We start from the raw sequence: 24,357 nt of genomic DNA on the forward strand, positions 1-24,357 counted from the left end.
ATATATAAAGTTTTTCGCTTGGCCTACCCTAGGTCAGGAGCGTAGCACAGCTTCCGGCTCTAGAAACCTTACGGGAGGGACTGCTATAGAAGAGAAGCACGTGCACTCGGCTGCATAGCCACGTTTGAACGTGTTTTCCCGGCACTGTTGGCATTTTGGTAGCGTTTGTGCCTCTTCAAAAGTAATTCTTTCTTTTCTGCGACAGGCTTCTCTAAAAACGTGATAAGGTATCAGGTTTTACCCATCATTTTTCTGTGATACTGCTCGCGAAAATCCTGGCTGAAACAAGAGCTCTAAAAGTGTGTTTAAGAAAAACTCTCATGCTTTATCGTTTCTTAGCTTTTTTCCACCTTTGTGGAGTATCGCACGTTAATAAATATGTATACGAATTTCTTTTGTTTAGATTTTTTTGTGAGAAATGTCTCATTATGTTTTGCACGTATACCTAGATTCGAGCACAAGATCTTCTTGTGCAACCCTCTTATGGCACAACCTATGCTACCATTTAATCCATCACCGAAACATTTTTATATTACCTTAATACAAGTCGATAAAAGCCAAATATTTTTAAGAACTTTGAATTAGTGGATAATTATCAGTAAAAAAATAAAAAGGATTTAACTTGATTCTATCCTCGTTCTTTGCTTACCTATCCAGTGATAATATAGTGCATACAGGTGAGCACAACAACGTTAGAAAAAGCCGCTTCTCAGCAGCTGCTACAGTGAACAAATACTAATATCAACTTAATAAAAGTTTAAGATGGCAACGACGTCATATTTTAAGCAGCAAAATATACAATAACTTGGCGCCAGCTCCATTCTGACCTCTCTATTACCGGTTGAATCGTATTTCATCCCATTTAATTCGTATGTACATTTCATCGCATGAACGATATCGCTACGCGAACGTTAAATAACATAAACCATTTGAATTGTATTTTTAGTGATTGCCCCTTCGACGGATATTGAGCCAAAAGATTTTAGTTAAGCATGGCGCATAGAAATGTTCTCATCCTAAAAGTCATACGTACACCGTTTAGTTGGCCAACGAGAGAAAGATAGCAATCGTTGAATGGCTCAACCTACCACAAGCTACTATAGCGCATGAAAATATCAGTGTAATCGTCGAATGAAATTAATAACTTCTAACGAAAATGATTTATACAAACTAGCTTTGGAAATCAATACACAAATATGGCATACGTGCAAACAAGCCCTCTTGGATAATGGAAATGCATAAAATCTAAGTTGGATCCGAATTCTCAGAATAATATATTATAAAGATAAGATAAATCTTCCGACCTTTAGTTAAACTTCAGATAGCTGGCGTAGAGAACGCAAAATAGAAGTAAAATTATTAGAAGCATGCATAAAATTTGTATTAGATTAATAAATTTGCAAGCAGAAAATAACATAGTGTTTTATGAAGGCTGTGAGAATGAAGCATATTGAGTTATATGGTGCCAATGCTCTCATAAATGAGGGGACTGACTTCATTCTGAGCGAGTCGCGGACAGAAAATTAAAAAAAAAATTGTTTAATAGCAGGTCACTCATATATTAGGATATCATCTGTCAATAAACGAGCATGAAATTCAGTATAATGCCCCGCAGATAAACGTTGAAAAGTTGTGAAGTGTACCGAGAAGCACTTACAACCAATGTCAAACTAAAATAAAAAACAAGATCTGTATGGGGGATTCCTCAATTTCAAGAGTACATCCTCATCAATGACAAGCTGAGTTATAAAATACGTCAGCGTATCGTGGCGTTAGTTCTCTAGAGTTATGAAGCCACCTTCACAAACCCCAAGCCATGTTAAATTAGCGACAACCTGAAGATCATGTATCGCACTCACCTGTACAAGAAAACATGTTGCCGATATAACACCAAGAGACTCGGCTATTTTATCTCCTGAAGATTTACAAAGGTCGATTCCGAATAAACCCCGTTCAACGAACATCGGCGCAAATGTTTTAATTGCTTGCTTCGTGTACACATAACACAGAACTGCCATCGCAGTATTTGTCACTAACGGCATTAACTTCTCCATAATGTAGAGATCCGCTGATATTGGCAGCTATCAATGATAGTATAATTATTCGTTTTTCCCTTAGGACACAGGCAGATTGAAACTATAACAAATGATAGTTAATAAATCAATAATGGTCAATTTTCTTGCTTCATAATTTCCTGCACGTTCGGCTTGCGCAGACCTTCACATTATTACACGCAGGTAAGCAAATGAAATTGCTTCCCATCAAAGCCAGCAGTTTAAAAGCGCATCTCCGGCCTATCGACTATTATTGTGAGGGTAAGAGCCGGACCGGCCAGGTTTGTGTACTCTTTTGATATGACGTGGCCCCAAAGTTCCTCACTGATGAAACGAACATTTGCGCAATACCTCAATCTTCTATAGAATTGATTGCAAGGACCCGACAAGTACGGCAGCATTCAAAGTTACATGATCACGCGTATAAGAGAACAAATGCCTTTCTAATTACGCCTGCGGGATATCAATTATTAGTCAGTGATTAATAAGGCATTAAATCGTTATTATAATACTCAAATGAAAATCAAACATTATCTGGGTGACTGTCGCAGCTATATTTCTTACACTACTATATACTCATCAAGAATGCTAATCTCAAAAGATAAGCAAGTACGTAACAGCCGGCCAATCTGGCCAATCGCACCAAAGTTCAGATATTCGTCTGGAAAAATGACGGGACGCGGAATAGCCCAAGTATTCGCCACAAAATGGTGTTTTTCGGATCGTGAGCTCATCTACGCAGAGATGCCAATCATTAATTGATAAAATCTAACGCGCACAAATGACAGTCTTATTGCAGTGTCCAAAGAAACTTTAGAGTCGGGAGCTGTGAAGCACCCTAGGCGTGCTGTAGACAAAAAAAAATATATGCAGATTATTATTGTTATCATAAGCAGCAGAATCTAACTACATATATGTTCATAACGCCTACGGTTTATGCGGAAATCCAATACTTAGCAGTGATATTGTTATTATTAACTTAAATCAACTGCGATACGTGCCATTTAGTAAATTGTTCTGGTTTAGTAAACAGTTCATTTAGTAAATAGGTACTGGCACTAAGCATTGCTCTAGACTGCTGGTTTACACTACCGGACTTGAATTACCATAAGCCTTGAAGTGTAGCAGGCAAATACGTTATCACTGTACCATCATAGGAATACTACAATTGCCACCTAGGCCTGCATGCTAGACTATATCTGAGAACGGATTGACAAGGTACAGATATAATGTTTTCGTGTTTTACGCCTGCTACTTAAGGCGTTAGGCATAAATAACCAGTAGGTAAGGACATGAAGGAAGGATCCAGATCGGCCGTGAATTAGCGCGGGCAGCATTCAAACTTTCCCTCTACCAGGATTCTTCTTTCAAGAGTTCTGCTCTTAATACTTCAGTCAGCTGTTGGGTGCAGATTTAGCGTTAATAGAACGTGTGGACTGGTTGTTCCAATCCACATTACCAAAACGCTATAAAGTAAGAGCAATTTTCACAAGTGGAAAACGTGCTTGATTTTATCTATTAGCAGCGCGAGATTCTGGATATTTAACAAAATGTCGCAAAAGGACCCTATTTCTACAGCTTCCAAGGCGGGCTTGGACTTCGCCAAGGTCTTCTATAAAACGCTTGACGAGAAGCGACATCTACTTGGCAATATTTATCAAGAGGACTCTGTAAGTTACTAAATTTGTAGATTTTATCATTGTTATAATCGCCTTGGAATTTTTTTATTAAGCATGTCTGACAAACAGTAGGAATTATTTAATATTCTTCAAAAATATCTGTAGTTGAGCCCCCTTCATTTAAAAGCATTCGTATTAATGAGATTCTAATCATCCGCGCGACGTGTAATCAAATAATTGTGCACGATAATATATCCAATTAGAGTATATATATTTGTAATACTATAATTATCATTAGTTTTTGTTAATTCGATAGTGTCATGATTTTGTTGTTCACGTTGTTATAGCAGTGTATGAACTTGATGGCTTCAGAAGAAATCCTTCAGCCTGTTAATATAAGGGACACCATCTAGATTTGAGTCCGGGCACGGACGCACTTTGTTTCGTGCTGAAGCTCTCCCTGTGAAGAGATGCTCAACGTGCCGAATGTAAAACTCGAACATTTAGCTTTGCAGGAAAAGTTAATGTTGTGGATAGATCTGTAATTTTCTTTGCTATCAAAATCTTGATTCATGGTGGATAATTTTGTCAATTCTTTGCATTGTTTTTTGCCTTGAGTGTTCACATCTATCAAGTCTATCTAACAAGTCTGCCCATAGTAGCGTCATCGTATCCTCTCAGTATCCAAATCACGTTGTTTCATCTTTATATCTCATGATTGCGTAATGTCTTTTTTTTTTTTAATTTAATATTATTATTCTATCAGGTTCATATATGAAGAAAACAAGTTGCGTACTGAACAGTGAAAACATATATTCATATATAACATATATGGCGCTATATAATAGCCTGGCTTAGTCCACGTAAATCCATGGCCTGTATCATTTGCCAGCTCAACAAAACGCATAGCTGAAATGCTAAATTAGTAAATTAAGTTACGGGAAAAGTGTATTTTCTAGTAAAAATACAACTTGTTACATGTGGAACTTCTCAGCAAGAACGGTACTTGGCGGTAGCTGGCCATATAGCAAACAGCCACTAATCGTTGATCAAATTTATCGATTGTCATATATTTCACCTGCGTTGAACGGAATTCATTTTTTGCCTTAACTATACTTTCAAATTGCATTTCGTAATCATAAAAAGCCGTACGTGCCTATTTTCTTCCGTTTTTCTAATATTCAGCAGGTTATCTGGAATGGCAATCCGTATGTGGGAAAAGAGGCCATCACAAAGTTCTACACATCTCTTCCTCATTCGGAAACGAATCTTCTGAGTGTTGATGCGCAGCCGATCCTCTCCAAATTTCAGGAGGGAAGATTAACAGTGCTGGTCATTTGCGCCGGTGATGTCAGGTATAAATATAGAGTTAGTGTAGAACCTATGTATATGTAAAAATGGGGAATATTTTTATCAGAAGATTATTTAAAAACATTTCTGAAGTGGATCTAGCAAAGGTTGGAAGTAAACATAAAAATAGCTGCTTTGGGTTTTTTGAAACATACCGTTGATGCTAGAAAATGTTAAAGCAGAGATCACATAAAGAACTATCAACTAAATGTGGTTTTTGAAAAGTTGCTTTGGAAAACTCGTTTGCATTGTGGAAAAAGCGACTTGAAGAAAATGTATTGACGTCCAGCCCATGGAGTTGAGGCGTCGAAGCATAAACACCACTAAATGTTATTTCTCTAATAGCTGCATAAGTGTTGAAATAGGCATTTATAAATAGGTAGGCATTGATAAATGGAATTAGAACACAGGAAAATTAGGCACTATCTGTTTTACATCCTAGTTATCTTGAAGATAGTAGTTAAAGGTTTATAATAATTGGCGATTTATGTTGTTTTTGTGGTAGACTGAAAGGCCTGCAAAATGCAGGTTTCACGGAGAACTTCGTGGTTACTTCCGAAGGATCTTCATGGAAAGTACTTCGTGACACATTTCGATTTCATGAGCCCGCTCCCTGAACCTGATAACCATTGAAGTTCTCTCGACGTCATTCCTCGAAGATTTTCAATAACTCAGTCTAAAGAGTGCTTCTGGCGTAGATTATTGAGTATTGTGTATAACACATATACTGTAAATACGAATAAAATAAAGGAAGTCTTACTTAGTAATTATTAAGTAATTAATAAGTAAAAGTAACAAAAATGTTCGGTGGCGAATCACGATTAACAGCATTGACTTTTGTTTCCAATTAATATTTTAGCATAAATAAATGCAACAAGCGTAAAAAACTTAATTAAAAAACACTCATTTACACACTTTGGCTGCTGATTATATAAGACATCACGAAGTTATATAACAAACGAACATTTGTAGATATCAAACGTTACTATATGAAAGACACACGTTGAGTAAGCAATTTCGTACACTTTTAGCTTAAGTGTCTCGTCTTCCTCAATAAAAAGTATGACTTTTATTTTACTAAAGACATGAACCTTCCTTAAATAATCGCTATCATAATTTAAGCTACATATATACTTACAGCGCGTATTCCTACGTTCATCGGTTCCTGGAAGAAATTATTTGTGTGGAAGGTTTTTTAAATATGTTGTTTGAGATACTCAAAGGATACTTTCCCGAAGAGTATGGTTTTACACAGTAATGGCATTTTTGAACGCGTTCTTTAAATGCACAATCGTCATTTGCCATGAAACTTCTAAGGCCAAGGCACGAGTAATCGAATTGTTGCAGTTACCCGAACGATTACTTACAATAATAAACGTATAATAATATTCAAGCAAAAGCATCTCTTATTTGCTTATGTTTAAAAAGTCATGTTAGGAATGAATTGTTCTTCACACAGCGCCTGCATAAAATAAGCCATAGCGAATATAAAGCGCAGGACATCCTATACATAATGCTTTCTCAATACTGACGACTAAGCGACCGGGTTGTTATAAAATCGTCAGTTTACTAATGCTGTATGTTAAAACGATTATTTTATATGTCGAAAAAAAAAGTATATTGTTGGTAATACAGGCAGTTGTATTATAGGCTGTACGGAATGGATTGTTTAGGCGTTATAGCAATCAAGTCGAAGAGATTTCTTATGGCATGGCGAAAATATTCGTGACGAATTAGTTCCCATTGTCGCGATGTCGAGCTCTTTTTGCACGAACTACCGGACCCTCGAGATTGAAGGTAATTGCTGTTGGCATGTTCGGGTTATTGGCTGCATTATAGGAGTTCAAATGGTTAGTGATGCACACGGGTAGATCACACCCGTCTATGTCACTAACTCTGAATAGTTTCATGAACGCCCAATACACCTTTGTCCGATTTACTGTGTCCGCTCGCCATTAATCGAAGAGCATTACGCACCACATTGGTAGATTTTTGGGTTCACTGTGCAAGTGCCCGTGAAATCGTCTCTTGAGTTAGCTGTCCAATCAATTTTTTTTTGCGGCTAGCCGAAAAGCACAAGCTTTTGGCGAAAAATTTTTCCATTCCTAGGTAAAAGCAATGGCATGCGTCAGTGGCTGTGGCTGAATAGAAAACATTAATTTTTGAGCTTAGTAGTGACAGCTGACTATATTCCTACCTGGATACTGATTCTATTCTAAAACGTTACGTGCATATATTCACTATTAAGACCTATAATTATACATTATATTTTTTAAGAGAGAAAAGCGCTTGTCACCCACAATTTAACAAAAAAACTATAAAAACGTTTTTACTCGATGTGCGCTAGTTTGATTAAAAAATGTCGACTCTTAATTTACCCTTCTGTTGCCACAGTCTAAAGGTACCATTGTAAAATTAAATCTATATTCTGCTATTGGGTCAGAAATTGCGCATACACAAATTGCCGAATGCACGTGAAAAAAATAAATCAAGCCTTTAGGATGCTAACCTCATTATAAGCCTTCTGGTACACCAGAACTCAACAATGGTTGCATTTAGTTCGTAAATGAGGTCAGTTTCGACCTCTTTGCACATTAAAGGAAGTTCATGCAAAATAGCGATCTGACCATGTCGTCATTTCATTGTCATGTCACAACAAGGCGTTTCGCTCGGTTCTTGCATCCGATTATCTTGTTCAAGAGGTTCTCGTACTTTATTATGTGCTTTGTTATGTAACGTTTTCCTTGTGAAGTAGCTTTGTTCTTTTGTTGCGATGAGCTATTCACTACACACTTGTGATCGACCATTTAGAGTCTTAGTTGAATTTAATTTGCGTTGTTAGCGTGAAGGAAGTCAGGTGTTCTGGCGTTTTATGAACTGCGGCCGAGATCATAAAGTTCTTTTAAGTATGTCGATTAGTCGTGAATTATCTACAAGGACTTTTAGGCAACTTTTTTCTGTATGGGAGATAAGTTCATAAACAGAGTTATACCACTTGTTTCCGAAGCCAACTGAATAAGTATGAATTTATTCAGTTAATTTCGTAAACTGATCTATTTACTTATAAAGAATCTATTGGTCCGTTAGAGACCAAGCACGCGGCGCCTATGTTAGAGAACGGGTATAGATTTTTTACAGAAAACGCTTTCGTATATTACAAAATTGGACTGCGAAGTTGGGTCCGCTGTTTGATTATCACATTTGTACGCATAAATGAAGCCGTTTTTGCTCGAATTATCCGTGAAGAAGGGTGCAATCAGTTACCCTCTTTTTTATATTCTTATGTCAGTTATTAGGCATTATATAATTATATTATTCTCAAAATGAAAAAAAAAGAGCATCGTCTGTCTATGCAAATGCCACCATATTTTTTTGGTGAATGAATCAATTGGTTAAGATTTATCTACATTGACTTAGTTTAAACATGCAAGGAGTTTATAATAGTTGAAAATTAATCGACAGTGCTAACGTTTAACAAATTAAGACACATGCAAATGGTGGTATGATAATAACAATAATGATATTGTAATAATTAACAGTAGTACGAACTTTTAGTACAACAAAGCTCCATTTGCCTAAAAAAATAAGAATATAATCAAATGATTATTGTCATCATTATTACAAAAGGCAGGCTGATGAAAAGAGTTCTCATAAGTAAACATTTAGAAACCCGTGTTTAAGTACTATGATACTTCAATTGGTTCCCTCTTACGTTTTGTCATTTACGTTTATATATACATTGGTCCATGCCACCTTGATAAAACAGGTCTCATATTATTTTGGTTTTGATGTCCGTTAGAATTTAACGCGTTTTGTAAGCCCGCCTTTTGACCGCCTTGTACCGAAACATGTATATGGAAATCTTCTAGCAGTTTTCCAATGGCCTGTCTAGTAGCTAGTCAGCGTAGCAGATATTTTGCCTACGTAATTAATATCTTTCAATATTTGGCGAACCAGTACCGCGGGAGAGCTACCTCTACGGTTGCATACTACATGTGCGTCACAATAAATAATTATATTAGTAAACCAGGTTCCTCTGTACCTGAAATGAAGTCTTTTTAATCGCTTAAATCTATTCTTCCACAGAATATTTGAAGATTTTGCGTTAAGGAAATAGAAACATGAAATTCGACCCAAAAATCAGACTTCTTCTATGTAAATCTATGTTACCGATAAATGGCCCTCGTCACCAATCGATAGCGTTTGCTAGGAATGACAATTTTCATATTGAGCACGTTCTCATGGGACTTATCGTTTCCAAGGCATTGACAGAAAATGAAATTTCAAGAAAAGCTTTCCGTACCGGTACCTAGTTGGTTTTTTTTTCAGTTTTCTTAAAAGCCAAATAGGAATAGTCTGAAAATCAGACTTCGATTGCTTCTTACCGAATAAAGACAAGATATCTACTTTTTCACGGTAGCCCTAAAGAAGAGCAATTATAAGCTTTTCAATGCTGATCCATTTCCTCAATTTCAGCGGTTCTATAGCAGGGTTTCGCATTTAATTGAATTTATATGAATAGTTCTGTTAGAACTAAATGTCCACATGTGTATATGCCCATACACACAAATGCTTACCGAGTCACTGTACCGAACTGGACAAAAATGAAGTTTGCTTGCGAGCGTGCTGTTGAGAAGTATTAAATAGCTGTCTTATTCTTGCTAACTCATTCAGAACCTTGCGGAACCATAAGGAAGCAAATCGCAATGTCGCAAAACCATACTACTATTTATGCTACGCAGAGTTTCGACTTCACAGCGCTACTCTGAAAATAGCAGATTGAGAATCTTATGAGAAAACAAAAAAAAAACTCGCTGCCCTTGCATTTTGTACATATAATATCTAGGGGTTACGATGAGACCCGGTTTTTGGCGGAACCGTACAGATAATCATTAAAACGATTAGGATTTGTAAACGACATTAACTCAGAAGCCCTTGTTAAAGCTGCCAAATCTGACAATATATATTCATGCATTTTAGTAAAGAAATTAATTCACCGGCTGATATATAATCGCATTTTTATTATCTATGATTTCGTTGGCATCCATATTTCTGCTATCGTAAAAAGGTGTATTATTAGTACATTACAGAGTACAAATTAAGTTTCGCTTATTATTTGTTTTTTGTACCTAGGTCAGCAGAGTAAAACCGGACAGATTCGGAAAAAAACAGACAGTTCGACTAGGTGCGCTGGTTGCAAGGTAACAAAAATAGGCTAAATAAGAATAAAGGAAAAATCAATGAATAATTTCATTGTCCATCACAAGACAATAACTCATAAATGTCTCAGTCAGCACCTTCGTAGAGTAATAGAATCTGACCACAGTTTCTCATACACAAATTATATATACCTAAATAATACGTAGCAAAGCTGTTAGAGCTCGACGATAGTGTCGTATTCGTTGTCAAATACTGGTTTGTCTTCGGGTACACAGCAACGAGTAACGAACGATTATTGAATGAGTTCGAAATATTCTTGTGTAATCTGGATAATACTTGCCAGCACAACAGCGTACAATCGCATTTGATGCTCATTGGTTTCATTTCAAATGGTTCTGTATTAGTTGGATTATGGTAGTGGTTCAATGCCGTCCCATTCCTGGGCGCCCTCCCCGGGCTCTTCAATTGACTGGCATTTGCTAAGAATTTCGCAGCTCTCAAAGTATCTAAAACGAGAAAGGTACAAGCCGGGTATTTTAGATCGCTAAATTACATGCAACTAGACTAATGCGCGTTCTGAAACTATACACATAATCGCAATATAGCTATTTACAAAATGAATCAGACAAAGTAATTTTCTTACGGCGTGAACATGATACCTAGTTCTGTGGAACTTCAGCCATGTCATAGGGTGATATTACATGTAAGTATAGTGATTTGATTACAAGTAATCCATAAATTGCACCGCTTCAGTATCAATGGCATTAATGTTGGGATGAATATTTTAAAACCAATTAAGAGACAATGTTCACACCTATGTCTATATATACAATAAACTAATACAAGTATAATAATTATATATTAATAAAATGTTGCAGTAGTTTTGTACAATAGAGTTACTATCAAGCTTAGCTTTGAATAGTGGCAAATTGGTGGTAAGCTGTTAAAATATTAACCATATAATTGTCTTAATTTCAATGCGATTCCATCCGACATTAGGTCCCAATTCAAACGAAAACCAACAAGACCGTTAAGTCTGATACGAAAGCAACGCTAAACGTTCCGCCGACATCATCCAAAGATATTAGCTACAAACCGTTCCTCGTTAAGGGCCGACGCCTCTGCCCACTGCTCCCGAACGAGCCTCCATCTTTCTCTGTGTTCCGCTAGCATCGTTTCAGCATCAGGCAAATCGTCACCTACCTACAAACGAACAAATATGTCAATAAGGCTATAACAATTACAATTCCTTGAATCGGTAAAGAGTTTCGCATATTTAAAAGATCCCCCTAAAAAAACACTTCAGGTTTAAATGGAGTCATAAGAATAATAGTTGTGTTGTCAGGAAGTTTATCTCTATCTTAAAGAAATTGTCGAAAAACTTGGTAACGCTTAATAATCGATTTTGAAGACCACACTCCTTAAAAGATGAGCCGAACATTCCTTTGTACTATATTCGTGTTTCGAGGCCCGAATTGACTTAATTTAAATGATGAAGCCGATTTAGGACAACGGAAGCATCCATTATGTAATGTTCGTAATATTACAATTGTTATTCTTACCGATCCGATGGGTATCTCCTGAACACCGTGCGGCGGCAGAGGAGGCGGCACTCGCGGCACGTCAGGAGCGCGCGGGGCTGGTGGCGGCATTACAGTTACGATCCGCCCATCGTTTAACATTTCGTCTTCTGAGCCCGAGCCAGAAGACGACACCTGTCAACATGCGCAACAACAAATCACGCCAGTACAGGTTCAAGCAAAATTGTTTGTCGCGAAAAAGCAAAAATCGTTGTATGAGTTGAACTGTACTTCATGTTAAACCACGAAATATAGGGTAGTGAAAATCTGTCAAATGAATACTTGTTTTTTGTAAGCTGGAGTAGTGCTATATTTGAAAAAATATTGCGCTGATACTTTGTTATTTTTCTTCCTTTTTTGAATAATCTGAAATTATATAATGAATTGCTCGTGTCACTTGCATCGTCTCTGTGCGCGTCGTTTCGACACCAGGCGCGAACCATTGGGTACAACGGTGAGCGTCCGCCGAAATTTGCCATGTCAACCGAACAATCAAGGATCTGCAATGGTCATGATTGTTAACATCGTCGCCACAATTAATGTTATCAATTGTATGGCGATTAAATGAATGCGTTTTAACATCATATGTCTTGCTTTACCAAGCAGAATATAGTCTAAGTGTAATGAGCTAATGCGATATTTTCGATAACCGTCACACAATCTATTTACAATACAAGATTGGTCAGCGTTAAGACATTTAGAAGAACTTGTTTCTCTAAAGGTTGATATACTTAATAAAAGGTATCCATAAAATAGGTAAGGCGAAAGGGTGCACGCATCAATGAACGACTGACCTTAGTTATCACTGTGTTGGCTGTGGCTTCTAGCTTCTTCTTTACCGGCTTCGTAGATGATTTGTGCTGCTGATTTCCGTGATTCTTCTGACCAGACCCCCCCCCTCCGACTTTCTCAAATTGTTTTCCGTCTCCAGTATCAGCCTGTTCTGCAGACACCTGATCTTCAGTTCGCTCGGCGACCTGTTGTAACAGACCATCGAACTTGCATCGTGCAGCGGTCAACTGAGGGATTCGAACTAAAGCTGCACACAAGATTTCAGAGGTTGTCGAGCGTAAAGAAAGTTATCTGCATAGCAATTTTCTATAGCCAAATTAAGAAGAAACATGAAAAACCCATGATAAAACACAATGATAAAGATAAACCTTCCATATTATATATAAGTAACAATACCGTGTTGTGTACTGATCAAAACTACTAAAGCTGCAGAACCATAGAGGACTGCTTTGAATAGCATTTGCTATACAACAACGTCTCTGAAAGCATCAAGTGTAGATTCAATCATTTGAACAAAGCTAAACCCACAGAGTATTCGCATTCAAACATTCTTTTCCCATCCTATAGAAAACTAATAGCCTTTCTTATAATTAGTAATATAATACAGATAAAAGTCTATCCTTTTGCAGTAGGCTACTGGCTGTTGCGATGTAAAAATATGTTTGACCCGCGATTTCATTATTATACTCTTTATATATGTCACAATTAATGTAGTTTCACTTACTGGGGTCCATATTATGGATTTTTCTGACGCACTCATAAGAAAAATTACACGTAAACTTTGCAATAGAAACCGAACGAAGTTCTTACTCGGTCGAATATTCGAATATTGCGGGCGGGTAAACTAAGCAACAGCTGATCGCGTATTTGTGAAATAGGACGAATTGACGCATTCTGGAACTTCGTATCAAAACGAATCGAGATTCTGAGATGAGTAGATTTACTTAAATTAGGGACCCTACTTTCCTAGTTAAGAATAATGCTTTTGCCGTTGAGTTGAGTATGCTGTTTACGGAAGAGAAGCATATACGTATGCCTATAGAATAAGACGCAAAACGCTTGGCTTCAAGCGTTATTGATGCGGTCAATGAACGATAAAAACATGGGTTTTAAATGTCGAAATGACTTCAATGTTTTCTTTGGTGTGCAACTATACTCAGAGCACTGAGTTTAACAAGCTAATTTCTTAATGTCAAACCCTGCAATTTATCAATGCATAGATAATGTTTTGCTGATTATTGAGTTATCATAATACGAATAAATTAATTAAGCTTAACTAAAATTTGTCCAATTCCAAAAATAATAATAAAATTATAATTAATATCTAAACATAGATAGCTAGGACTTAGGCACAATTGAAGTTCAAAATTACGCGCGCGGATTATACTAAACGACATTTAGCAACATTTGCTGTCATTTATAGTTTTTATTTAAACAATGTTCTTCAATGCACCATAAACGTGGCCTAATAACTCTATAGAAGCTTCTCTTTCTCGAAGCATTCGAGGAAGCGCGGCTCAACGGATTGATTTTCATGTAGGACTAAACTTAGATTGTTAGGCTTTACGTACTTTATTTCGTTTCAGTGCTCTCGAGGCACTGTAGTGCTCTGAATTTGAATGGAAAGATTTCTGGAAGTACGTTGCAATTGTGCTCCGTCACCCTTCGGCCTCCCGTTTGATGCCACTGGTTCAATATGAAATGTGACAACATGTATAATTTCATTTCTTACAAGATGACACCTGCGAAAATTCAATGGAAATCTTAGTAACCTGAGAGTGGATAAGATAATTAGACACGTTGCCGCAGTTTGACTATTACTACCGGTTCTTTATCCATCGTTGATTGATACTTCTATGTGGTACTACGCCTCCGATCCCATGACGAATAGTAGCTTTATTTTGGTCTTAGTTCAGAGCTGGTATTCGTGCAGCTAGCCCTCCTCACGTGTTTGCGCGGAGCTGAAGTGGTTGCTGTGTAGTGTATTGGTTTTCGGTAGTGGCTCCACTAATTCTATTAACCTGTTGTTTGTATCACGAACACTGACAATGACGCGGTTAATGGATCTCTCACAAAAATTTCACGAGGAACTAGCCGCCGTCATAGAGATCGTGTCGAATCGGGCTACAGCGAACTCATACAGGAGGTCTGCGAAGATTGATGCAATACCTACGACCGAATTCTTTAAAAAGCTGTACGGAAAACGCAAAGCTGAGTCTTCGGGCGCACCGGCCAAAAAGGTCAGATTGGACATTTCGATAAACTCTATTAAAGTCTACAGTTAATGCTCAACAAGAAGCATCGTATCCATTGACGTGTCATTTCAAATTTAGCTTTTTCCGAGAAAATATTTTACCCACAGCATATGCTTGTGTGTTTATTATTGGTTTATCGTGACATAGAAATCTGTTAACGAACTAGCCAGTAGCAGGTGTAACTGTGTGTTATATTGCCCGTTTGCTGTCGAAAATATCTTTAAACAATTCATCATGACCTGCAACACGCTATGCGCTATCATTGACTCCGATACGCCTTGTGCCCACGTGCGTTTGATACAGAAATGTGTCATCCTCATGACATTGGTGTTCTTCCACTGCTATAATAATAATAATAGTAGCGCTTCGGAATTACAATAGCAAAATATCACTTTTCTAAGATGTGTTTAGCTATTTAAGCTCATTAAATTTATAGCTGCATGAATTATGCCGTTATTTTGAAATAAGGAGAGACTTGTTTGTCAGTCCGTGAGTTATCACTTGCATATATTTGAATTTTTTTATACATTTAAGCTTGCAAATATACATTTAGGTAACTTACTTCGTATTCTGATGCATTTCGCAAAATCAGTCGAACTAAATTCAGCTAGCATTTGCTTTTAAAGACTGGTATTTGGTTAGACGAATCCAATCATTGGACAAAAATGGTCTGATTCACAAGAGTGGGTGTGTTCCTTTAATATAATTCAAAACAGAAAAACAGGCAAAATTAGTCCATAATTTTCTATATCGGAAAATAAATAAGAAAAAAATCATGAAGAAAATAAGTAAACATGAAGTTCTGAAGCGATAATAAGAAACGAAATATTTCGTAATTGGGCATTATCAATGTAGCAAAATGTATTCATTAATCAACTTTACTAGTTACAGAATTAGTTTGCCTTTTTGCTTTGAGAGATACTAAGGTCTCATGTCAATTACAAAAACATTTGATTGTCATATTGGGCCCAACATAAAAGTATCTTAAGTTTCATTTTAGAATATGCAAATTAATTGGCTTTTGAGAGGATATGGTTTGAGCAATTTTTTTTATTTATATCGATCTGTATAGGTATCGAAAGCTTTTGCACCTATGTAGCAACTGACCATTTCAATAAGTGGAAACACATGGTTCTGATCTATACATGTATACGAGCAGCAAGCCGTACAACAACACCTATTTGATCTTTTAAAAGCTTTGACAAAAAAAGACTCCGACTTGAGTTCTGAAGAAGATCTGAGAAAGATTATTTTTTCGACGAATGACTCTGACGTTGAAAAAGAAGCCGCCCAAATTTTATCATTCATACATATAATACACCTAGCAGATAGGATCTCTCCTCTTTCAGACAGCCACTTTGATAATTAACAAAATATAAGAGCTTACCTTAGCTTTCTAAGATAAATAAATGCGATGTGAGTAAATATTGCCGTCTTCGGCAACCATTTGAAATCACGTGAAGATACTTATCGTACCTAAGACTGTGACCGCTTATCTATTATATACAAGGTCCTAGTACATCACAGCTTACGATAAAAGATATTGACATCTTTTCTTTTTTATGTTTGTTTTTTGTGCAATTAGGTCAAAAAAACCGAAGCTTCCAGTGAATCTTCTGATTCTGAATCTCACAAGGCAGGCCCCAAAAAGACGGCCACCTTGGGACTTAAATCTGTGGCTAAAGACGACTCATCTTCTGATTCAAATTCTGACGAAGAGAAATTCGAAGCAGTTTCTGGTCCAGTGAAGCCAGTGGTGAAGGCTCCTCCAAATAATGCTGAGTCATTGGACTCCGACTCGGACTCTGAAGAAGATCCGAAGAAGATTCTTTCCTCAACAAAAGGCTCTGACATTGTAAAAGATGCTCCTAAAAAGATGGTTATATCTGCTAAGCAAGTTGCAAAGTCGTGCGTCAAAAAGGATGACTCCTCTGATTCAGATTCAAGTTCCGAGCAGGATACTTCAAAGAAACCCATCACTCCGGCAAAATCAGTGCCAAAAACATTTGTTCAGAAAACTCAATCTTCCGATTCTGACTCTGATTCTGCTGAAGAGCTTTCCAAAAAACCTACCCCAATTAAACCTGTAATGAAGGCAAAAAAGGATGAGTCTTCTGAGTTAAAACCTGGTTCAGATGAAAAAAAACCTAAGAAAGTTGTTACCTCGGCTAAACCGTCTCTAAAGGCTCTTACAAAAAAAAATGAGTCCTTGGGTTCTTCGAAAAAGGTAGTGACTGCTGCAAATTTTGCTAGTAAGGCTTTTACGACAAAAGAGGAGTCTTTTGATTCAGATTCAGACTCTGAAGAAGAAAAGGCTCCTAAAACAGCAGCTATTTCAGGAAAAGTTACTGATAAGGTTTTTACAAAGAAAGACCAGTCTTCAAATTTTAAATCACAAGAGCAACAACCTACTAGGAGGGTAGTCACTCCAACAAAAACACTTAAGGCTCCTATCAGAAAGCAAGAGTCCTCAGACTCCGAAGAGGAGAAGACTTCTAAAAAAGTAGTGGTTTCTACAAAACCTGCAAAAAAAATTGGTGCGAAAGTGAATAAGTATTCGGGTTCAGATTCAGATTCAGAGGAGGAACAGTCTCCAAAGAAAACGGTCATTCCGGAAAAAACACAAGTAAAAACTCCTAAAAAAGACACGTCCTCAGATTCAGACTCTGAAGAAGAAAAGGCTTCTAAAAAAATGGTACCACTCGCAAAGCCTGCAGTAAGGGCTGCTTCAAAGGAAGACGACTCCTCGGATTCGGATTCAGATTCGCAAGAGGAAGAAATTTCCAAGAAAAGGCTCATTCTGGCAAAACCTCCGGTTAGGGCCCCTGTCAAAGAAAGCGAGTCCTCAGATTCAGATTCCGAAGAGGAGAAAGCTCCTAAAAGGATAGTCATTCCAGTAAAAACTGCTGTAAAGAAACAGGAGTCCTCGGAATCCGATTCCGATTCAGAAAAGGAACAGCCTCCTAAAAAAGTTGTCCCTCTGGCAAAACCTGTAGTAAAAGCCTCTGTGAAAAAAGATAAGTTTTCAGGTTCGGACTCTAGTGAGGAAAAGGCCCCCAAAAAGGTAGTTACTTCGGCGAAACCTGTTGCTAAAGCTTTTACAGTGCAAAGCAAATCTTCGGATTCGGACTCTGATGACGAACAGGTTCCCAAAAAGGCAGTCACTTTGGCGAAACCAGTTGCTAAGGTTGCCATAAAGGAGAACGCATCCTCAGAGTCGGACTCGGACTCGGATTCCGATGAAGAACAGGTTCCCAAAAAGATAGCCACTTCGGCAAAACCAGTTGCTAAGGTTGCCACAAAGGAGAACACATCCTCAAACTCTGACTCCGATGAGGAACAGATTCCCAAAAAGGCAGTCATTTTGACGAAACTAGTTGCTAAGGTTGCCACAAAGGAGAATGCATCCTCGGAGCGGACTCGGACTCTGATGAAGAACAGGTTCCCAAAAAGGGAGTCAGTTCGGCGAAACCAGTTGCTAAGGTTTCTACAAAAAAGAACGCATCCTCGGATTCGGATTCGGATTCCGATGACGAACAGATTCCCAAAAAGGCAGTCACTTTGACGAAACCAGTTGCTAAGGTTGCCACAAAGGAGAATGCATCCTCGGAGACGGACTCGGACTCTGATGAGGAACAAGTTAATAAAAAGGCAGTTACTACGGCGAAACCAGTTGCTAAGGTTGCCACAAAAAAGAACGCGTCCTCGGAGTCGGACTCGGCCTTCGAAGAGAAACATGCTATTAAGAAAACGATCATCCCAACAAAACCAGTAGTAAAAACATCTGTGAAAAAGTGTGGTTCCTCAGATTCGGATTCAACCACCGATGAGGAAGCATCTAAGAAGGCTGTGACCTTGGCTAAACCTCCGGTTACAGTTGCTGCCAAAAAAATTGAGTCTCGTGATTCGGACTTCGAGTCAGACGAGAAGCCTCAAAAAAAGATCCCCTTCGCAGCGAAGCCAACAGTAAAGGCTGCTGCAGAAAATAGTGAGTCAGACTCTGATTCCGAAGAAGGGACTTGTAAAAAGACAGTGACTCCTAAGCCATCAATAAAAATCTCTGTAAAGAAGGATGACTCTTGTGATACAGCTTTGGTATCCGAATGTAAACCGGTCAGAAAGAGCGTTGGCTTTAAGCCTTTCGAAAAGGTTTCAGCACAGAAGGATAAAACCTCTGATTCGGATACAGATTCCGAGGAAGGGGGTCTCGAAAAGATCTCAACAAAACCTTTTGCAAAGGCCCACACAAAAAAGGATGAGCCCTTAGATTCAACTTCGAATTCTGGAAAAGAAAGTCCTAAGAAGTTTGGAACACCAGCCGCCAACTCAGTCGTGAAAAGCGTTCCTAATGGGGCAAAAATAAACGGCTACAAAGCAATAAAGCGGTCCACCACATCTCCCTCATCAAGTGACACTGAAACTGAAAACGAAAAAGGAAAGGTGCCAGTAGTTAATCAGATCATCAAAAGAAAAGCGGTAAGAGGAATCTACCACGAGCATGAACTTTTCTTCATTAAGCTAGTCGGTTTATTCTTTAGTTTGCGTCATCCTACTGTGAGCCCGCGTTCCCTATAGGTCGTTGAAAAATTGCTCTCAAATAAATTGAAAAATATGGATTGTTTTGTCATATTCATCACAACAATAATAGATTCTCCCTCGAATTTCTTGATCCTTACGCGTTGTCTTCTTTTTAACTATCATGAGATACTATTATTAAACAGGATGAGCGTGATGAGTCAGAGAGCAGCGAAGAAATCAAGACGACGGCGCCTCCATTAAAGAAGAGCGCATTGCAGTCGTCGAACGTTGTCAAGAACTGTAAGTCTCTAGCTTAGCTATAGCTGCAAACTTTCTTTTTCCATAACTATGTGTATAAGCCATGACCGACGTGAGTTTAAAAAACTGTCTGTTATACAAAATAATCAGTAAGATTGTGACTAATATGTGTTGATTATTTGTTAAATAAGCATAGTTCCTAAAGTTACGAAAATTAAAAAAATAGTATGTAAATGATTATAATTATGATTTAATTCTGAAAAATAGCTGCAGCACATCAACCGCGTAATAGTCCGTATCGACGCGTGCGTGCTGAGGAGATCAAGGTTGACCCGCGCTTGGCGGACAATTCTTACGAGGCTAAAATGAACGCGCACGGCAGCAATTTCGGTGCACGAGCCAATCAGGTCTTGAAGCAGGTTAAGGGACGCGACTTCCGACATGAGAAGACCAAGAAGAAGCGTGGAACGTACAGTGGGGGTCAGATAGATACTGGGGTCAACTCAGTCCGGTTCGACTCCGACTAAAAGCATGTTCACTACTTGAATGCTCGCAGGCTGATGAAAATGAAATAGCTATAAGAACTGAGCAAGAATGGTGTGAGTTTGTGGCATGAGAGTTGTGTGGGCTATCTTCACTTAGTATCCTCGTTAGCTTGTGTATATATTTTCGTTCAGCACATACGTTATGTAGAGATGTCACACATGTATTTATATATCTGTATTCAGCATACACATAGGCCTCGAATTAAAAACCCGATAACCATAATTACGATTTTGCTTTCCCGTAAAAGCTGCTATATATTTGGTGCATAAGCAACTTTCGCACGTATCAAATGTAACTGTTAACTATTAAACAGTGCTATTGAAGTTGTCAATTAACAATCCGACTAGCTCGATAAAGCCGATAAGATCCTTTATGGCTAAAGGAGTGTTCTCCGCTTTTGTGTACAGTATGTATAATCCGAATAAAGCAGCTGACAGGCATCGTTGCGGGCTGTTCATGTCATCGGATCGTCGACAATTTCGGGGTTAATACTTTTTATACGCAATCTTTTTCCAACAGATTGTATATGCTGTACACGTATGTATGTAAGGAACTACTTGACAGTGCGAACTCAGAATCTTAAACAACGTGAAAAAAAGCGTCTAGAACCGGCACATTGGCAAAATGATGTCTCATGATGAGCTTTTTTTCACCCTTTCTTAATAGATTTTTGCGTTGAGGCAAAGCTAATTAATAAACATACAACTAATGTGTTAATATTCTCCAATATTTTAAACGAGTCTTCTTTTCAATAAAAACATAGCAGTATATGTTCCATTAAGATCTACAAGACAATAAGTAGGCTCCACCCGACTTATACCCTTTCATCCGATTATTATTAGTTTCGGAAAATGCAGCATAGCCTGGCAGGCAAAAATTTAAAAAGGGAAGCAAAAGTCTATAAATAAATATCATATACGACGAATAAATCCCAAGAAAGAAGTATTTCTAGTAGCCAGATAGGTGGGCAAAGGCTATTGGAGGCGACACTGCTAAAATGCGATTAGACTGTATTTAATTGCTCGACAATAGATCTTAGGAAACCTAAGACGAGGAGAAACTTACCACCTACTAGTACCAACTATATTTACACAAAATTCTAAGCAAGTGAAATTAGAAACCTATGAAGTTGGAAGTCTCATCGAAGCAGTACAAAATGAATATCATAATCTATCATTACAAAAATGCATCCCAGGTTTGCCGTATCGTAATAGCGCTGAAAAATTCTCCTATCCTAACGTAGGCAATTCTTTCCATGTTTCGAGCTATTCCGTAATCTTACAAAGTACTTTATTGAAATCGTAGCAGCAGTTAAAATATTTCAGTTCGAGACTCAAATGACTGGTGTTTCTGAACAAGTAAAACTGAGATTTGTTATAAATATAAGCAGTATTCGGCATATACCTGGTAGTTAGGGTGGCAGTCCTGCATCAAATAAGTAAAACGCAAACGTAGCAATGATGTCATTTTACGATGTACGATCAGAGTACTTAAATTCTAAGGGTGTGAGAGAATCCTTGTGAGGACACGACGTACCGTACCTAGTAATACTAATATAATAAGCAATACGAGCGAACTATTGCCTAAGGTAGCGGAAGACACGCAAATGATGGCAATAAAGAGTTGATCTATGTACAGTATGTAGGACAGTAGCTACTTATAATACCATTTATATATTCACATAATACTATGTTTTAAGCATCCTACCTAATATTACGATACTAAATAATAAGACCATTTGATTGACCTCATAATCAGTGTTGTAGCTATGGTATAATAGCAAATATAGATGGTTTCTATTACAAATGTACTGCACGGCTAGGTATGCTTTATATTGCAATAATTGTATCTTCTGTTGTTTTAACTGATGTCAAATGAAGACTCTTCAACTGCCGAGAAACTTTCGACCCGTTTTACGTAATCGATTTATCGCCTAACCTTAGGAAAGTATTTTTATATCAGCGAACAGAATTCGCAAAAGACAACATGTCCTAAGCCAGTTTGACTAGTGAGCAAACTGCGATTAACATGTCTACGCACTAATTAAGCGAGAATCTGCCAAGTGGCTTTTCCGGAGCAGTTTTTTTTAACGTGGCATTGCGTATCTTGAGGTGCTCTAAAGGTTCAAATAATTTGAATAGTATTAGTTAGTTGAATTTATTTAAAAAGTATTTGGTGAATGTGTGATTTGCTCTTTGCATAGTTTTGACCAGATTCCGGGTCCAAAAGTTTTTAAACTTTCCGATTATTATTACTATTTAACATGCAGCGGTCGTGCATTCAAAACCTTAAATAAATAGGTGTAGATAAATTTGTTCACATAACGCTAGCAATCATGAGAACGGACATTCGATATAAAATCAAAGTAAAATGACCGTAATTTGCTAAAAAATCACAAAAATGTAGTGTACACGGAAAGCACATTATTTATTGCTGTACACATCTGTATATATATACTGTTAAATGAAGGTTAATATACAACGAAGCGTGAAGCAGATGCAGTGAGTGAGGGTGGATGTAGATGCAACTTCCACGACGTGTAAGGGGTGTGCCCAAAGAGATGAGACACAGAAATGACTTAAATGTATATTATTACGTACAGGTGGTATAAATAAATATTGCAAGCATTCATAAATAACTCGTAATCATGAGGAAATGGCGTAGCTAATTTAGAAAATTGAAACAGTTGGAAATAGGCGTCTAGAATATTTTTGATGAATCAGAACACGCAATCTGTTCAGTTGCATTGTAGACCTCCCCATATGTCTTTCGATGCCTTCAGACAAAACCTTTGTCGAGGTTTAACTACACTCACAGAATAGATGCCTAGGTCCGACCCTGCTTTTCACTTTAGAGAGCCTACCCTTGTCTATTAGCTTTTGCTTTTTGTTGTTTAAGCGGGTACCTCTACGAGACGAATGCTGCTCGTTTATCGGTCTTAAGGCACCTCTTGACTCCGGCTACCTCCTAATTTACTATTGTTTCTGATTTTTATGACATCAGCAAAGAACGCGCATGACATACTGCCAACATTGTCTTGAACTCAATTTTGTTTTAACAGACCACGTGATGATATTTTTCCTCAGATCCTGTCAATTCATCAACAGGCGCTTTGTGCACGTTTTCTGTCCTAATGTATCGTAAATAAAATTGTGAAGAAAATCTCATTTTTGGGTGAACCAGTCACGCAATTAGTCGGACAACGAATTAACTAGGTCCTGCGGGAGCTCATTTTGTATTCTTGTATATAAGCTTGGGGTGGTCGTTTGTTATTTGTTTAATTAGAATTGTAAGGTTTTAAGTGTCTTTAACCGGTGGCCATTCATCAACAATCGAGACGTCAACCACTCGACTGTCTATCTTTTCCCTTTGCTTGTCCTATTTCCACAGCATCGTAATACATCATAAGCACATTTGAAATCTGGCAGACAGCAATAGGTTCTATGCGTACAGTGTGTTGTGTTACAGGACATCCTTCTCGGAACACGTAACAATGGCGCGTTAATTAAATGTATCCGTATGCTCTAAGTGCTGAGAGGGTCACGTAGATCAACCAAAGAGACATCATAAAAAGTGCAGACCCGATAGCCGTGCGACGGGGCCCACCAAGCTCTGCTCGACCTAGCGGATGCAGCTGGCGTCTGGCTAGTAGTAAAGCTATACAGCAGATGGCTACTGCACAGTAGATACCCACGCTGAAGCCTAGAGTGCCCGCTTCAACCTATAGAGATGATGAGCAAAAAAACAAAAATAATAAAACCACCAAAAAACGATCAGCTCTATGAGAAAGACGGAATTTTAGAAAGAAGTATTGGTAAAAGTCAGGACTAACATCCTCTAACAAATTACGTCTAATTGTAACCTACCTTGAAAACTTCCCCTTTCGTTGTCCAATAGATAGAAGCAATCACCCAGGGCAAACCCAAGCCAAGGAACACATTAACTGAGTTGGAACCTGTCACGTTTCCAATAGCATTGTCAGCAAACTTCTCCTGGACGGCGGCCGTGCGTGACGCGAACAAGTCCGGAAGCGACGTACCCAGAGCAACGAACGTAATTGCTGTAACTGTAGCTTTAAGGTCGATGAGACACCCAAATATCGCTGCTAAATCACCTGCAAGTATAGATCACGTATACGCCTAAACAGACCCGTATTCACTCGTGTTTATGGATGTTATGATGACACCGATGTAGATTTCAGGTGTTCAGTAAGCTGAGTCAGCTT

General features: G+C 38.0%; 5 protein-coding genes across 12 annotated transcripts in view; 2 read left to right on the forward strand and 3 right to left on the reverse strand.

Annotated features, from left to right (window-relative positions):
• Window positions 1-2,680, reverse strand: part of Alg7 (Alg7 dolichyl-phosphate N-acetylglucosaminephosphotransferase) — an 8,872-nt gene extending 6,192 nt beyond the window's left edge. Inside the window, exons 1-2 of one of the 3 annotated variants that reach the window (XM_022815118.2) lie at window positions 1,860-2,000; window positions 28-211 (exon numbers count right to left, since the gene is read on the reverse strand). Coding sequence is in view for 2 of the 3 variants with exons in the window: in XM_022815117.1 (XP_022670852.1) it covers window positions 1,860-2,054 (195 nt within the window). In the remaining variant the exon portion in view is untranslated. Of the gene's footprint in view, window positions 1-27; window positions 212-1,859 lie in introns of all 3 variants that reach the window. The other 2 variants (XM_022815117.1, XM_022815116.2) reach the window with 2 other exon arrangements.
• A 698-nt stretch (window positions 2,681-3,378) lies between these two features.
• On the forward strand, window positions 3,379-6,105 carry Nxt1 (NTF2-related export protein 1). 2 transcript variants are annotated; one of them, XM_022815119.2, is made up of 3 exons: window positions 3,379-3,724; window positions 4,859-5,028; window positions 5,529-6,105. In XM_022815119.2, exons 1-3 carry the CDS (start codon window positions 3,605-3,607, stop codon window positions 5,638-5,640), a joined length of 402 nt encoding a protein of 133 aa, XP_022670854.1. In that variant the 5' UTR covers window positions 3,379-3,604; the 3' UTR covers window positions 5,641-6,105. The 2 variants fall into 2 exon arrangements, with proteins under 2 accessions (XP_022670854.1, XP_086832453.1); XM_086976327.1 differs by having other exon boundaries at window positions 4,862-5,028.
• A 3,910-nt stretch (window positions 6,106-10,015) lies between these two features.
• mip40 (Myb-interacting protein 40) lies at window positions 10,016-13,514 on the reverse strand. The gene is made up of 6 exons (XM_022814617.2): window positions 13,280-13,514; window positions 12,558-12,802; window positions 12,165-12,263; window positions 11,746-11,898; window positions 11,280-11,386; window positions 10,016-10,689 (listed from the first exon to the last, which is right to left on the reverse strand). The coding sequence occupies exons 1-6, from the start codon at window positions 13,287-13,289 to the stop codon at window positions 10,593-10,595; spliced, it is 711 nt and encodes a 236-aa protein (XP_022670352.1). The 5' UTR covers window positions 13,290-13,514; the 3' UTR covers window positions 10,016-10,592.
• Window positions 13,515-14,092: 578 nt separating this feature from the next.
• On the forward strand, window positions 14,093-20,861 carry LOC111253732 (uncharacterized). The gene is given in 5 exon segments (XM_022813595.2): window positions 14,093-14,795; window positions 16,396-18,201; window positions 18,204-19,286; window positions 19,532-19,628; window positions 19,854-20,861. Coding segments are annotated over 5 exon segments (3,438 nt in total). The 5' UTR covers window positions 14,093-14,603; the 3' UTR covers window positions 20,114-20,861.
• Window positions 20,862-22,535: 1,674 nt separating this feature from the next.
• The window catches only part of LOC111253731 (sodium/calcium exchanger Calx-like), a 41,341-nt gene continuing 39,519 nt past the window's right edge, over window positions 22,536-24,357 (reverse strand). For all 5 annotated transcript variants that reach the window (XM_086976322.1, XM_022813593.2, XM_022813592.2 and 2 more), the window contains 2 exons: window positions 23,999-24,246; window positions 22,536-23,853 (listed from right to left, as the gene is read on the reverse strand). In XM_086976322.1, coding sequence (XP_086832448.1) covers window positions 23,638-23,853; window positions 23,999-24,246 — 464 coding nt within the window. In that variant the 3' untranslated portion in view covers window positions 22,536-23,637. The remainder of the gene's footprint in view (window positions 23,854-23,998; window positions 24,247-24,357) is intronic.

The sequence above is a fragment of the Varroa destructor genome, unplaced genomic scaffold, assembly GCF_002443255.2.
Source record: "Varroa destructor unplaced genomic scaffold, Vdes_3.0 BEIS01000007.1, whole genome shotgun sequence".
NCBI lineage: Eukaryota > Metazoa > Arthropoda > Arachnida > Mesostigmata > Varroidae > Varroa > Varroa destructor.

Coding starts and splice junctions, on each gene's coding strand:
- Nxt1 (XM_022815119.2), top strand. CDS start 3,605: ATGTCGCAAAAGGACCCTATTTCTACAGCTTCCAAGGCGGGCTTGGAC. Junction 3,725..4,858: donor ATATTTATCAAGAGGACTCT/GTAAGTTACTAA, acceptor TCTAATATTCAG/CAGGTTATCTGGAATGGCAA. Junction 5,029..5,528: donor ATTTGCGCCGGTGATGTCAG/GTATAAATATAG, acceptor TTTTTGTGGTAG/ACTGAAAGGCCTGCAAAATG.
- mip40 (XM_022814617.2), bottom strand. Junction 12,264..12,557: donor CCAACACAGTGATAACTAAG/GTCAGTCGTTCA, acceptor TGACCATTGCAG/ATCCTTGATTGTTCGGTTGA. Junction 11,387..11,745: donor AGGAGATACCCATCGGATCG/GTAAGAATAACA, acceptor GTTCGTTTGTAG/GTAGGTGACGATTTGCCTGA.